General features: G+C 39.1%; 1 protein-coding gene across 2 annotated transcripts in view; it reads left to right on the top strand.

Moving 5' to 3' along the window:
- The window catches only part of MICU1 (mitochondrial calcium uptake 1), a 247,151-nt gene that overhangs the window by 64,166 nt on the left and 167,963 nt on the right, over positions 1–15,022 (top strand). The window contains exons 1-2 of one of the 2 annotated variants that reach the window (XM_036264791.1): positions 9,263–9,279; positions 11,212–11,373. In XM_036264791.1, the coding sequence (XP_036120684.1) occupies positions 9,272–9,279; positions 11,212–11,373 (170 nt within the window). In that variant the 5' untranslated portion in view covers positions 9,263–9,271. Of the gene's footprint in view, positions 1–9,262; positions 9,280–11,211; positions 11,374–15,022 lie in introns of those variants that run through there. The other variant, XM_036264788.1, reaches the window with a different exon arrangement.

Below are 15,022 nucleotides of genomic sequence, written 5' to 3'. Positions count from 1 at the left end.
TAGATTGCTTTGGGTAGTATGGACATTTTAATGATGTTAATGATTTCTATTCATGAACATAGTATATGCTTCCACTTATTTGTACATATCTTCTTCAGTTTCTTTCTTGAGTGTCTTACTATTTTCTAAGTACAGGTCTTTTACATCATTAGTTAAATTTATTACGAAGTGTGTTTGTTTTTTAATCTTCACCCCAGGATATGTTTTTATTGATTTAAGAGAGAGAAGGAAAGAGGGAGAGCGAAACATTGATGTGAAAGAAAAACATCAATTGGTTGCCTCCTATATGTGTCCCTATGGGGGAATCAAACCTGTAGTATGTGCTGTGACTGAGGATCAAATTTGTAACTTTCTGGTGTACAGGACAATACTCGAACCGGTCAAGGCTTCTAGGTATTATTATTTTTTTTTATACAATTGGAAATGGGATTGTTTTCTTAGTTTCCCTTTCTGATATTTTATTATTGGTTTATAAAAATGCAACTTTGTTCTGGAAATTTATTTTTATCCTACTCTACTGAATTTATTTATCAGTTCTAGTGGGTTTTGGTCATATCTTTAGGGTCCTCTGTACACGGTATCATGTCATCTGCAAACAATGACAGTTTTACTTCTTCCTTTCCAATTTGGATGCCTCTTAATGTCTGATTACTGTGGGTAGGACTTAGAGTACTATGTTGAAAAGGTGTGGTTGTCTTGTTCTCTATTTTAACAGACTCTTAACAGTTTTTGCCCATTGAGTATAATGCTGGCTGTGCATTTGTCATATATGGCCTTTATTACATTGAGGTATATAATGCTCTACTCCCACTTTGCTCAGGGTTTTTATCATAAATGGGTGCTGGATTTTAGAGATGCTTTTCTACATCTATTGATCTGATCACATGAGTCTTATCCGTTGTTTTGTTTATGTGGTGTATCATGTTTATTGATATGCAGATATTGTACCAACCTTGCATCCCAGCAATAAATCCCACTTGATTGTGGCCTATGATCTTTTTAATTTATTGCTAGATCCTGTTTGCTAATATTTTATTGAGGATTTTAGCATCTGTGTTCATCAGAGATATTGGCTTATACTTTTCTTTGTAGTGTCTATCTGGTTTGGGAATTAGGATAATGCTGGCCTCGTAAAATGAGCTTGTGAATCTTTCCTCCTCTTGAATTTTTTGAAATAGTTTGAAAAGGATAGGTATTAGTTTTTTGGGTTTTTTTTTTTTTTTTTTTTGAATATTTGGTAAAACTCACCTGTGAGGCCCTGTGGTCCAGGACTCTTGCTTGTTGAGAGATATTTGAGTAATGCTTCTATTTCATTAGTAATAAACAGTCTATTCTGATTTTCTCATTCTTTCTGTTTCAATTTTAAAAGATTGTATCTTTCTAGGAATTTATCCCTTTCATCCAGATTGTCCAATTACTTGGAAAATAGCTGTTTGTAATATTTTATTACAATTCCTTGTGTTTCTATGGAGTCTGTTGTTACTTTTTCTCTTTCATTTCTGATTTTATTGATTTAGGTCCTCTTTTTTTCTTGATATGTCTGATTAAAAGTTTGTCAATATTGTTTATCTCTTCAAAGAACCAGCTCTTGGTTTCATTGATGTTTTGTTTTATTTTTTTTTTAGACTCTAGTTTGTTTATTTACACACTGATCATTATTCTTTTCTTTCTTCTACTCACTGTGGGCTTTGTTGTTCTTTTCCTAGTTCGTTTAAGTGTAAAGTTAGATCGTTTAAGATTTTTTTTGTTTCTTGAGATAGGACTGTAATTCTGTAAATTTACATCTTAGGACTGCTTTTGCTGTGTCCCATAGAGTTTGTGTTGTTGTTTTCATTTTCATTTGTCTCAAGGTATCTTTTGATTTCTTTATCTCATTGTTAACCCATTCATTGATTAGTAATATGTTATTTAGCCTTCATGACTTCATGTGTTTTTCCTTTTTTGTTTCATCTGATCAATTTGGAGTTTCATACTATTTTAATCAGAGAAGATGCTTCATATTATTTTAATCATCTTAAATTTATTGAGATTTGTTTTGTGTTCTAATATGTGGTTTATCCTAGAAAAATGTTCCTTGTGCTCTTGAAAACAATATATACTCCTCTGCTTTGGGGTGAAATGCTCTGAAGATATCAATTAAATTAATCTGATCCATTGTGTCATTTATGGCCACTGTTTCCTTGTTGACTTTCTGTCTGGAACATCTATCCATTGATGTTAATGGATGTTGAAATCCCCTACTATGACTGTGTTACTGTTGATCTCTCCCTTTGTGTCTATCAAGATTTGCTTTATGTACTTAAATGTTCCTATGTTGGATACATTAATATTTACAAGGGTTATATCCTCTTGTTGGATTGCTCCATTTATCATTATGTAATGTCCTTTGTCTCTTATGATGCCTTATGTTTAAAAGTACTTTTTTTTTTTTCAGATATAAGTATTGCTACCCCAACTTTTTTCTCCTTTCCATTTGCATGAAATATACTTTTCTATTCCTGTACATTTTTTTCTGTGTGTATCTTTCATTCTGAGTTGGGTCTCTTGTAGACAGCATATATATGGCTTGTTTTCTGTTTTTGTTGTTATTGTTAATCCTCACCCAAGTATATTTTTTCATTGATTTTTAAAGAGAGTGGAAGGTGGGGGAGAGAGACATCGATGTAAGAGAGACACATCAATTGATTGCCTCCCACATGACCCTGACCAGGGCCAAGGATTGAACCTGCAACCCAGGTGTGTACCTTTGACCAGGAATTGAACCCATGGCCCTTTGGTACATGGGTTGATGCTCTAACCACTGAGTAAAACTGGCCGGGAATTTTTTTCTTATCTATTCAACAGCCCTATGTCTTTTGATTGGAACATTTGAGCCATTTACATTTACAGTGATTATTGATAGGTATAAATCTATTTATTGCCATTTTATTCTTTCAACTATGTTCCTCTGTTTGCTTTTCCTGCTACTTATTAAAACAAACCCTTTAACATTTTTTGTAGTACCGATTTGGTGGTAATGCACTCCTTTACATTTTCTTGTCTGGAAAGCTCTTTATATGTCCTTCAGTTTTAAAAGGTAGCTTGCTCAGTTTTATAGTAGTCATGGTTGTAGGTCCTTGCTTTTCATCACTTTGCATATTTCATGCCGATCCCTGCTGGCCAGAAATGTTTCTGTTGAGAAATCAGCTGACAGTCTTATGGGAGCTTCCTTGTAGGTAACTGTCTTTCTCTTGTTGCTTTTTTTTTTTATCCTCACCCGAGGATATTTTTCCATTTTTTGTACAGATAGCATGGGAGGGAGAGAGAGGAAGGGAGAGAGAGAGAGAAACATCGATGTGAAGGGACACATCGAGTGGCTGCCACCCGCATGACCAACCAGGGCCGGGGACAAACTGCAACCGAAGTACGTGCCCTTAGCGGGAACCGAACCCGGGTCTCTCCGGACCGCAAGCTGACGCTCTAACCGCTGAGCCAAACTGGCCAGGGCTCTTTTTGCTTTTTAAATGCCCTCTTTGTCTTTAACTTTTGGCATTTTAATTATGATGTATCTTGGTGTGGGCCTTGGGTTCATCTTGATTGGGATTCTCTGCACTTCCTGGACTAGTGTGTCTTTCTCCTTCACCAGGTTATGGAAGTTTTCAGTCATTATTTTTTCAGATTGTTTCTTGAGCTGTTGCTCACTTCTTCTCCCTCTGGTACCCCTATGATGCAGATGTTGGTATATTTCATGTTTTCCCAAATGTCCCTCATATTTTAATTTTTTTTTCTTTTTGCTGCTCTGATTGGATATGTTCTGCTACCCTGTCTTCCAAATCGCTGATTTAATCCTGTGCTTCATCCAACCTACTGTTTATTTCTTCCAGTGTATTCTTCACTTGAGATATTGTATTCTTCGTTTTTGAGTGGTTCTTTTTTTTTAATCCTCACCCAAGGATATTTTTCTGTTTTTTTTTGTTTAGATAGAGTGGGAGGGAGAGAGAGGAAGAGAAAGAGAAACATCGATGTGAAAGGGACACATCAAGTGGCTGCCTCCCGCCACGACCCAACCAGGGCCAGGGACAAACTGCAACCGAGGTACATGCCCTTAGTGGGAACCAAACCCGGGTCTCTGTGGACTGCAGGCCAATGCTCTAACCACTGAGCCAAACTGGCCAGGGCTGACTGGTTCTTTTTTATGGTTTCTATATTTTTTTATGCTGTTGTTCTAAGTTCCTTATAGTTCTCACTAATTTCATTGAACATTCTTATGACCATTCTTTTGAACTCTGTGTCTGATAAATCGCTTGCATCCATTTCATTTACCTCTTTTTCTGGAGATTTCTCCTGTTCTTTCATTTGGGGCATGTTTTCCTTAAGGAGGGTAGATAAGCTTTCTTTGCGTACAGCTGTTAGTAGTGGAGTTCAGTCTAAATCTTGGGCTTTTGCATTTAAAGTCCATTTCACCTTCTATCGTGGTACTTAGTGTTGTCGTTATTGTTTCCATCTGTTTTCCCTTTTTATCTTCTACATCTCCTATGCAGTTAGCTATCGATGTATTGAACACTGATATCTGATCATTTTGTTTCTCTTTGGATTTTTTTTTTTTTTTTTTGCCAATCCTTACCTGAAGATATTTTTCCACTGATTTCTTAGAGCGGAAGGGAAGGGGGGGCGGGGGAGGGGGAGAGAGAGAGAGAAAGAGAGAGAGAGAGATCGAGAGAGATCAATGTGTAAGAGACACATTGATTGGTTGCCTCCCACATGACCCTGACGAGGGCCAAGGATCGAACATGCAACCCAGGTACATGCCCTTGACCTGGAATTGAACCCGAATCCTTCAGTCCATGGGCTGAAGCTCTAACCACTGAGCAAAACAAGCCAGGCTCTTTGGATATTTTTATTTTACTTTTGATTTCTATACTTATCCTAATCTAGGCACTCATCACTTAATACTTAGGTTATTAGTTGCCTTCTGGCTGTACTCACTACTGCCCTTTTAGCTCTCTCTGCCATTAGTTTTTTACAGTTGATTTCATTCACTACTGGTAGATATATTGATATTCTTTAAAATATGTTTTCATCATGTTGTTTTCCTGTTTAAGGACTTTGGTGTCTTTCTCTTGTATATGTGATCAGAATTCTCAGCCCACCATTCAAAGCATCTTCTAAGTAATCATGGCTTGCCTATTTGATCATATGTCTATTTTTTCTTTATATCTGATCAGATGTTGTAAACTTATCTTCCTGCCTTACATACTCTTGCCTGTTACAGCTTGTAAACAGGCTGTGTTAATTAGTCTTCCACATAGAAAATTTCAAAGTGCCCTTTTCTTTCTGTTGTCAGTGATGAATAATAATGTTTTCTCCAGATACGTGTTTTAATTGTGCTCATTTTTGTTATAGACCAAAGCAATGCTATGTATATGAATGCATTTGTGGGTTTGGAAAATGTTAATTTAAAAATGAATTAGAATGTGATAAGAAAAAAAGATAATGGGTAGTCTTCCTGGTCCTGGATTTTGATAAAATGAGATGATTTCTGGAGTTGGGTCGGGATGTAAGAATTGTGTTGCTGAAGCTTAGGTGATGTTGCTGAAGCTTAGGTGATAGGAAATAGGAGGAAAAAAATACTATTTTCCCCACTTGTGTATAAGAGCAGGATTTAGCTTTAACTTTGACATTGGACCTAGATTGAATGAAGGAAACTAGGAAAAAGGTTTACTTAAGAGATTATAGGTATAAGTCCCAGAGAAGAGTCAGTAACTGGCTCAGTAATATTAAGAGACAACTAACCAGTCTAATTTGACTTGAACTCAAGAAGTGAAAGATACAGTTTTCTTAATAGATTGGGACTGGGAAATATATTTAAATGTTAGGAGCCAGTACCTGTATAATTTGTACCTTGATGTTTTTCATGTTAAAGTAAAATAATTAAAGATTTTGATCACTTATAATGTAACAGGCCCTGTGCTAGACTATATATTTTATTTTATTATTATTATTATTTTTTTAATTTTTAATCCCACCCAAGGATATTTTTCTATTTACCTTCAGAGAGAGTGGGAGAGAAGGAGAGAGAGAGAAACATCAAGGTGAAAGAGACACATCGACTGGTTGCCTTCGCACAACCCTGACCAGGGCCAGGAACAAACCGCAACCGAGGTACGTGCCCTTGACCGTAATCGAACTCATGAGTCATTGGTCCATGGGCTGACACTCTAACCACTGAGCCAAACTGGCCAGGGCTAGACTATATATTTTAAAAGAGGAGAAAACATAGTTTTGGCCTTAAGAAAGCTCAGAACCAAGTTGGGGAGAAAAACTTATATATGAACAAATATGTTAATTGCCATAGGAAGATATGTACAAAGTACAGGATAATTTAAATTAGGAAGTGGTGAACTATGCTTTGAGAAAACCAAGGAAAGGAGCATGGATACTTTGATTTGAAAGTCATGTAACCAGAAAGAAATGCCCCTTTCTCCTTTAGTCTTCCTGGTGGAATAAAAGAATGAGGGACTCTACCCTGGCCTCAATATTATTGTCTAAAGGGGAAATATCATCGTCTGTTGTCTATTCATTCTCTAGACTGGGGTACCAGAGATCATCCTAAGTCTTTTGGGATGCCCCTGACACTTCTATTGCTTGATCAAAATCCTACAACATTCTGAGGCTCAACACTAAACTAAAGCCTCTCCTTACTAACCCAGTCTTATACTGGTCTTTTTTAGTTCTCTAACATCTGTGCCCAATATGTTTATATGTATTTGGGATGGAAATGTATAATTTCAAAAATGTTTTATGTGTATCTTGTCCAGTTAGAATGTAAAAAAGGGGGGGGGGGGCTTTAGGTTTCACAAAGGGCTGAATAGTATGAACTTAATTAATTTTTGTTGTATGAGAACTTCCCAGTAATCTCATAGATGCTGAATTAGTCAGCTTTTGCTATGGCAGCAAACAACCCCAAAATTTATTTGGGGGACTTACAATAACAAACATTTATTTCTCACCAGCATTTGTTAGGTTGGCTGTGCTCAGCTGGCTCAGCTGGTCTTGACAGTGCCTGCCTCCATGCTGAGTTCTGTTTGTTATGGAACTCAGGTTGAAGGATCGTTGTCTACCTGAGGCATGATCTTCTCTTGGTAGAGTGCAGGAGCACAAGAAAGCTAACAGCAATAGTTCTTAAAAGAACTTCATAGAGAGACTTCCGGTCAAGATGGCAGCGTAGGTAAACGCGGTATTGCGTCCTCCCACAACCACATCAAAGTTACAACTAAACTACAGAACAACCATCATTCAAAACCGCCTGAAATCAAGCTGAATGGAAGTCCTACAACTATAGAATTAAAGAAGCAGCCACATTGAGACTGGTAGGAGGGGCGAAGGCAGATGGGCTGGTCCCACACCCACGTGTGGCGGATAAAAATCAGGAGGCTCCCGCAGCTGGGAAGGTCCTTCCTGAGGACTGAGGGGTCCCTGTCCCACACCAGGTGCCCCGCTCAGGGTTCCAGTGCCAGGAAGAGAATCCCCATAACTTATGGCTGGAAAAACCAGCGGGAACTGAGGCTCAGGGAGGCTGAGGCGGCTGGAGCCCCAGGCAGGTCCTTAAAGGGCCCGCGCACGGACTTATCGGACTCTCTCCCTCTAAGCTCGGAGGGGAGGCAGCTCAAGGGGCGCCAGAGATATACAGGGAAGAACTGAGCTGTTTGGCACTGGAGCGAGGGCTGGAGAGGGGGCTTTCTCCAGGACAAACGTGCTGTAAGAGGCCTTTGTTCCTTTGGTGAGCCCTTCCCGGGGGCAGCAGACAGAAGCCATATCTGGGACTCCAGCAACCTGGCTCACACTGGTAGCCCCGCCCTGCTGACTCCCTGAGGCCCCGCCCCACCCAACTTTCAAGCCCACCCAAGCTGTTGCCAGTTGCTTCACCATAGGATTGGCCTGTCTTGGATCCTGCTTCAGGTTTTTCCTAAATTATTTCAAACAAGCAGCATCTGGTGTCAGCGAGCCCCATACCTCTCATTAAGTAATACACTGAAACAAACACAGGGAGGCAGCCAAAATGAGGAGACAAAGAAACAGGTCCCAAATGAAAGAACAGAACAAAACCCCAATAAAAAACTAAGCGAAATGGAGATGAGCAACTTAACAGATACTGAGTTCAAAATACTGCTTATGCCCTGGCCGGTTTGGCTCAGCGGTTGGAGCGTCGGGCTGCGGTACAGAGAGACCCGGGTTCGGTTCCTGCTAAGGGCATGTACCTCGGTTGTAGTTTGTCCCCGGCCCTGGTTGGTCGTGCGGGTGGCAGCCACTCGATGTGTCCCTTCACATCGATGTTTCTCTCTCTCTCTCTTCCTCTCTCTCCCTCCCGCTCTATCTGAACAAAAAATGTCCTCAGGTGAGGATTAAAAAAAAAAAAAAATACTGCTTATAAGGATGCTCAATGAACTTAGTGAGAACCTCAATGAACTTAGGGAGGGCCTCAAGAGCATTAAAAAGGACCAGTTAGAAATCATGGATACACAGTTAGAATTGAAGGAGGCATTAACTGAAATAAAGAATAATTTACACAGCTTCAATAATAGAGTATGTAAATCAAAGGAGCAAACCATCGATTTGGAATATAAGGAAGCAAAAAATCCCCAATCAGAACAACAAAAATAAAAAAGAATCCAAAAAAATGAGGATAGTGTAAGGAGCCTCTGGGACAATTTCAAGCATGCTAACATTCGCATCTTGGGGGTGCCAGAAGGAGAAGAGAGAGAACAAGAAGTTGAAAACCTGTTTGAAACAATAATGGCAGAAAACTTTCCTAACTTGGTGAAGGAAACAGACATACAAGTCCAGGAAGCACAGAGAGTCCCAAACAAGATGAACCCCAAGAGGCCCACACCAAGACACATCATCATCAAAATGCAAAGGTTCAAGACAAAGAGAGAATCTTAAAAGCAGCAAGAGAAAGGCAACTAGTTACCTACAAGGGAGTACCCATTAGGCTGTCAGCTGATTTCTCAAAAGAAACTTTGCAGGCCAGAAGGGAATGGCAAGAAATATTCAGAGTGATGAAAAGCAAGAACCTACAACCAAAATTACTCTATTCTGCAAAGCTGTCATTTAGAATTGATGGACTTATAAAAACTTTCCCAGACAAGAAAAAGTTAAAGGAGTTCATCACTACCAAACCGTTATTATATGAAATGATGAAATATTTTCTTTTTGAAGAAAAAGATAAAAGGTATGAAGAAACAAAATGGCAATGAATACATATCTATCTACAATGGAATCTACAAACAAAATGAACAGGTAGAACAGAAACATTCTCATAGATACAGAGAACATTTTGTTGGTTGCCAGTTGGGAGGGGGGTTGGGGGAATGGGTGAAAAAGGTGAAGGGATTAAGAAGCACAAATTCATTGCTAGACTGACAAACCTCATAGGGAAAGGGGTTGGGGGGGTGGGAAGAAATAAGCCAAAGAACTTATATGCATAACCAATGGACACAGACAATAGTGTGGGAAAAGGTGGGAGGGGGCCGGGAGTGGGAAGGAGGGAGTCAATGGGGGAAAAATGTGGAACATCTATAATACATTTTACATCCAACAATAAAGATAGGAAGGAAGGAAGGAAGGAAGGAAGGAAGGAATGAGGGAGGGAGGGAGGGAGGGAGGAGAAAGAAAGAACGAACTTCATAGAACTGGCCCACATTTCATTGGTCAAAGCAAAGCATTTGGCAAGGTACACATTCAAAACAAAAGAGTGGGAAAGCATTATATGCCTATAGGGTGAAGGACGGGATGTTTATTGAACAGTATGACCTAATACAGATATTTCTGAATTAAAACAAAAAGTTAACAGATAAAGTTATACGTGTGAAACGAAATAATCTAGTGGGGAGGAGGGCTTTCGGGGGCTTAGGAATGAGAAAAATGTAATTAAAACTTAAAATTACTTTAACAAAAGCAATATCAGCATTACAGGGTCGGGGGCAGCAAAGTGTCCTAGTTAAAAACTGGGCTCTGGAGTCAGTCCACTCTTGGTGGATAAAAAAGCTGTGGTACATTTACACAATGGAACACTATGCAGCTGTAGGAAAGAGAGATCACTTATCCTTTGAGATGACATGGAAGGACCTGGAGAGTATTATGCTAAATGAAATAAGCCAATCAGAGAAAGACAAATGTCACTTATTTTTTTAATATAATGATCAAAATAGACCCAGAGACATAGAAAGGAGTACAGTTCATACTGATAAACTTCAGAGGAAGTGGCGGGAGGGGAGGGTGGAGATAAACCAAAGAACTTATATTCATGTGTGCGTAACCAAGGTTCAGATTCTGGATCTGCCACTTCTTGTTGTACAATCTTCAGCAAGTCACTGTATCTCAGTATCCACATCTGTAAAATGGATGTGCCACTTACCAAACTGTTGCTTTTCAGCTCTAAATCCACCTTTCATTATCTTATTTGTGATATTGGAAATTTCTTCCTTGACAGCTTTTGTTAAGCTTTGTCAGTAGAGGGACTACAGGGAGACTGGAGAAGGAACAGGTGTCACTTTCTGATTCTAATGTGCTCTTTGTAGCATACAGTGGCCCATAGCATGTGGGACACCCAGTAGCACTCAACTCCTAGGGACTTTTAGTGACAACAGTCCTACATGCCATTTACAAATGAGTTTTGTACTATGCCGTCTCCTCCCCATGGGCAACTTCCCAAGTTCTACTGGCATGAGTTCTCCTAATAGATGGCTTTATTGTGAGTTCTGTTGGTGTAGCACTTTAATTTCTCAGGCATCCATGGCTGTGTGGCTGTGTCCTCACCACAAGGCCTGGATCTCAGCCTTGTTGGGAGTAGCCCTTTTATTGATTTATTTCCTTGTTGGTCTGTGTCAGCTCTTGAAGTAGTGGCTACTCCCCGTATCTTCTGTCTCTTTACCCCTTAGTACTTAGTCCCCTGTTGTAATTAATAATGCTTTATATTAAATTTTTCCTGTTCAAATTACCATGTGGTTTCTTGTCTTCTAATTGTACCTTGACTGATATATCAGGTTTACAAGTAGTACTTTTCTCATACAATTGTTCTGAGGATTGAATAGGATAATTGTGTTGCAAAGTATTTAGAATAGTGTCTGCCACTGAGTAAGTGCTTACATTTGTTGGTGCATATCCTCATCAATATCCTCATCACTGTTACTACCACTAGTTAGGAGTAACATTTCTAATTTTTCTTCATAGGATGTTTCGTCTTAAATCACTTTCTGCCTTGGCAGAACTAGCCCTGGGCTCCCGATGGTACCATGGAGGATCACAGCCCACCCAGATCAGGCGGCGACTAATGGTGGTGGCTTTCTTGGGAGCATCTGCAGCAACTGCAAGTACTGGTCTTTTGTGGAAGAGGTGAGTGTTATCTGAGCATCCTGTTCTTACATGTACTTTGATTCTTCCCATTGTTTCTGTTATTTAAAAGTAATTGATTTCTGGCTTACCTTTGTATCAAAATTTCTTGCCCAAGTTATTTGGCATTGATAATATTTATCTATGAAAAAAGAAGTTTCAGAAAATATAGTTATCATTTCAAAGCAACAAATAGGGAGTATTCTGCTTCAAGATCTGCCTGTCTCCTTTCCTGAACATTTTAACTAATTTACCAATTTAATACTTTTAATATATTTATAATAAATAATTAATATAATACATTTAATAATTTAACATGTAAAATTTTTTGATTTTAGGTATATTCCCAAAATTGTGCAGCCATCACCACTATCTAATTCCCCAAAGTTCTTATCACTTCATAAGAAACTCCATACCATTTAGCAGTCACTTTCCACTTTCTCCATATTCCCTGACCCCAGGGAACCACTCATCTACTTTCTGTCTATAAATTTTCCTATTCTGGACACTTCATATAAATGGAATCTTATAATATGTAATCTTTTGTCACTTACCATAACATTTTCAAGGTTCATCTATGTGGTACCATGAATCACTACTTCATTTTTTTGTGTGTTATATCCTGTTGTATGCAGTGTATACCACATTTTTACTTATTCATTTCTTTTCTTTTTTTTTTTTTTTTGGTACGTGCACCTAGTGGGAACTGAACCCGGGACTCTCTGGTCCACAGGCTGACGCTCCAACCACTGAGCCAAACCGGCCAGTGTGACTTATTTCATTTCTTTGTTGATGGCTAGTTTGGTTGTTTCTAATTTCTGGATATTATAAGTAATACTGCTATGAACTTTTGTGTACAATTTTTTTGGATAGAATATATTTTCTTTCTTTTTTTAATTTATTTTTTATTGATTAATTTTTGTTACAGATGATTCTCTTTTTTTCCCCCACTGATTCCCCCCTCCCCCTCCCCTCCCCGCCCCTTCCCCAGATTGTTGTCCATGTCCACTGTTCATGCATACATGCGTATAAGTTCTGTGGTTCATCCCTCCCCCACCTCCCCACTCCTTAGGGGATTGTCAGTCTGTACCCCGCTTCCGCGTCTCTGGGACGACCCCATTCCTCAAACTGTTATGTTCATTATATTCCACAAATAAGTGAGATCATATGAAATTTGTCTTTCTCTGTTTGGCTTGTTTCACTTAGGATGATACTTTCAAGGTCCCTCCATGTAGTCTCAAAGGATAAGAGATCTTTCTTTCTTACCGCTGCGTAGTACTCCATTGTGTATATGTACCACAGCTTTTTGATCCATTCGTCTACTGATGGGCACTTGGGCTGTTTCCAGATCTTAGCAATTGTAAATAGTGCTGCTACAAAGATGGGGGTACATATATTCTTTCTTATTAGTGTTTTATGCTTCTTAGGGTATATTCCTAGAAGTGGGATCACTGGGTCAAATGGAAGATCAATTTTTAATTTTTTGAGGTGACACCATATTGTTTTCCATAGTGGCTGCACCAGTCTGCATTCCCACCAGCAGTGTACTAGAGTCCCCTTTTCTCCACACCCTCGCCAACACTTGTTGTTTGATGATTTGTTGATGGCGGCCATTCTGACAGGTGTGAGGTGATACCTCATTGTTGTTTTGATTTGCATCTCTCTGATGATTAGTGATGATGAGCATTTCTTCATACGTTTCTTAGCCATTTGTATGTCCTGTTTGGAGAGGTGTCTATTTAGTTCCTCTGCCCATTTTTTAATTGGATTCTTTGTCATCCTTTTGTGGAGTTGTATGAGCACTCTATATGTATTGGAAATTAACCCCTTATCTGATATATCATTGGCAATTATGCTCTCCCATACAGTGGGTAGCCTTTCCGTTTTGATGATTGTATCTTTCGCTGTGTAGTGGATAGAATATATTTTCATTTCAGAAGGATATTTACCTAGGAGTGAAATTTCTGGATCATATGGTAACTCTATGTTTAACTATGTGAGGAATTGGTGGAATTTTTTTGTAGTCTCACTAGTATGTGTGCGCTTGTGAGTGTGTGTATATGTGCTTAGATTTCCTCATATATAAAATGGGAGTAATGATAGTACCTATCTCATAGGGTTCTTATTAAGATTAAATGAGTTATTATTTGTTAAATGCTTAGAACAGTGCCTCGCACATAATTTTGTAAAATAAATATCTTGTGTAGAAAGTACTTGGCACGTAGTACGCTATCAATAAATGTTAGCTATTATGATTAGGTATAATATGAGGATGAGCAAAAGAGAGAATATTAGCACAAAAACTGGCTTTCCAAAAAAAAGGTTGGAAGCCTGATATAAAAGATCTTGTGTGCTGTGCTAAGGAGTTGAGATTTTAATGCCTAGGCAGTGGTGAACTAAGAGGTTTTGAAACTAGAGATTGATAGTAGATGGGTTTTAAGAAGGATTAATATAGCAATAACTATGGAATAAACTGGAGTGAGGAGAAGCTATTGACAGATACTAATACTAGTTTAAGATGATGAGGAGGGTATGTAAGATCCTTAGAAATGAGTTGCTGGGCTTAGGAAATTTTCCAAGTAAAATGGACAGGAAGAGAGACACAGATCAAGAAAGAGATTTAGACTGAGAAACAAAGAGAGGGAGGCAAGAAAGAAGGAAAAGAGGAGTAGGAAGTGTATTTTTTGTCTTTTAGCTATAATAAATAGTACATGCTTAGCAATTTCCTCAGGGATACTTTCCTACAATGGAATTATAGGATTCCATGCAGGTGAATTTAGAATTGCCTTTTGGTATAGTCTAGCATCAAAGAACACAAAAGATTCTACTTGAAGAAGTTGAAAAGTTGTTCCATGGTTTGAATGTTTAAGAAATTATTCCGCCCTGGCCGGTTTGCCTCAGCGGTTAGAGCGTCGGCCTGCGGTCCGGAGAGACCCGGGTTCGGTTCCCACTAAGGGCACGTACTTCGGTTGCAGTTTGTCCCCGGCCCTGGTTGGTCATGCGGGTGGCAGCCACTCGATGTGTCCCTTCACGTCGATGTTTCTCTCTCTCTCCCTCCCACTCTATCTGTACAAAAAATGGAAAAATATCCTCGGGTGAGGATAAAAACAAAAACAAAAACAAAACAAAAAATTATTCCACCCTGGCCAGTTTGGCTCAGCAGTTAGAGCATCAGCCTGTGGTCCAGAGGGACCTGGGTTCGTTTCCCACTAAGAACACATACCTCAGTTGCAGTTTGTCTCTGGCCCCAGTTGGGGTCATTTGGGTGACAGCCAGTCACTGTGTCTCATATCGATGGTTCTCTCTCTCTCTCTCTCTTTCTCTCTCTCTCTCTCTCTCTCTCTCTCTTCCCCTCTCCCTCTCTCTCTCCCTCTCACTCTATCTGAAGATGAATGAAAAAAGGTGAGGATAAAAAAAAAGAAATTATTTATTTTCTTCCCCAGAGTCAATTTGTTTATACTATTCAAGTTAAACACTGATGAACAAGTTAGGTGTTTTGTTATTTATGTTTTGCTACTTTTTGTAATACTGCTCCCAAAAAAGGAATAAGAAGATGGTTTGGAGTGTAACATAAAAGAAATATTCACACCCTGTCTGGTTTGGCTGAACAGTTAGGGCATTGGCCCATGGACCAAAGGGTCACAGGTTCAGT

Source organism: Molossus molossus, unplaced genomic scaffold (assembly GCF_014108415.1).
Source record: "Molossus molossus isolate mMolMol1 unplaced genomic scaffold, mMolMol1.p scaffold_m16_p_17, whole genome shotgun sequence".
Taxonomy (NCBI): domain Eukaryota; kingdom Metazoa; phylum Chordata; class Mammalia; order Chiroptera; family Molossidae; genus Molossus; species Molossus molossus.
The sequence above is the reverse complement of the archived record's forward strand: the minus strand, read 5'-3'. Positions and strand labels throughout refer to the sequence as shown.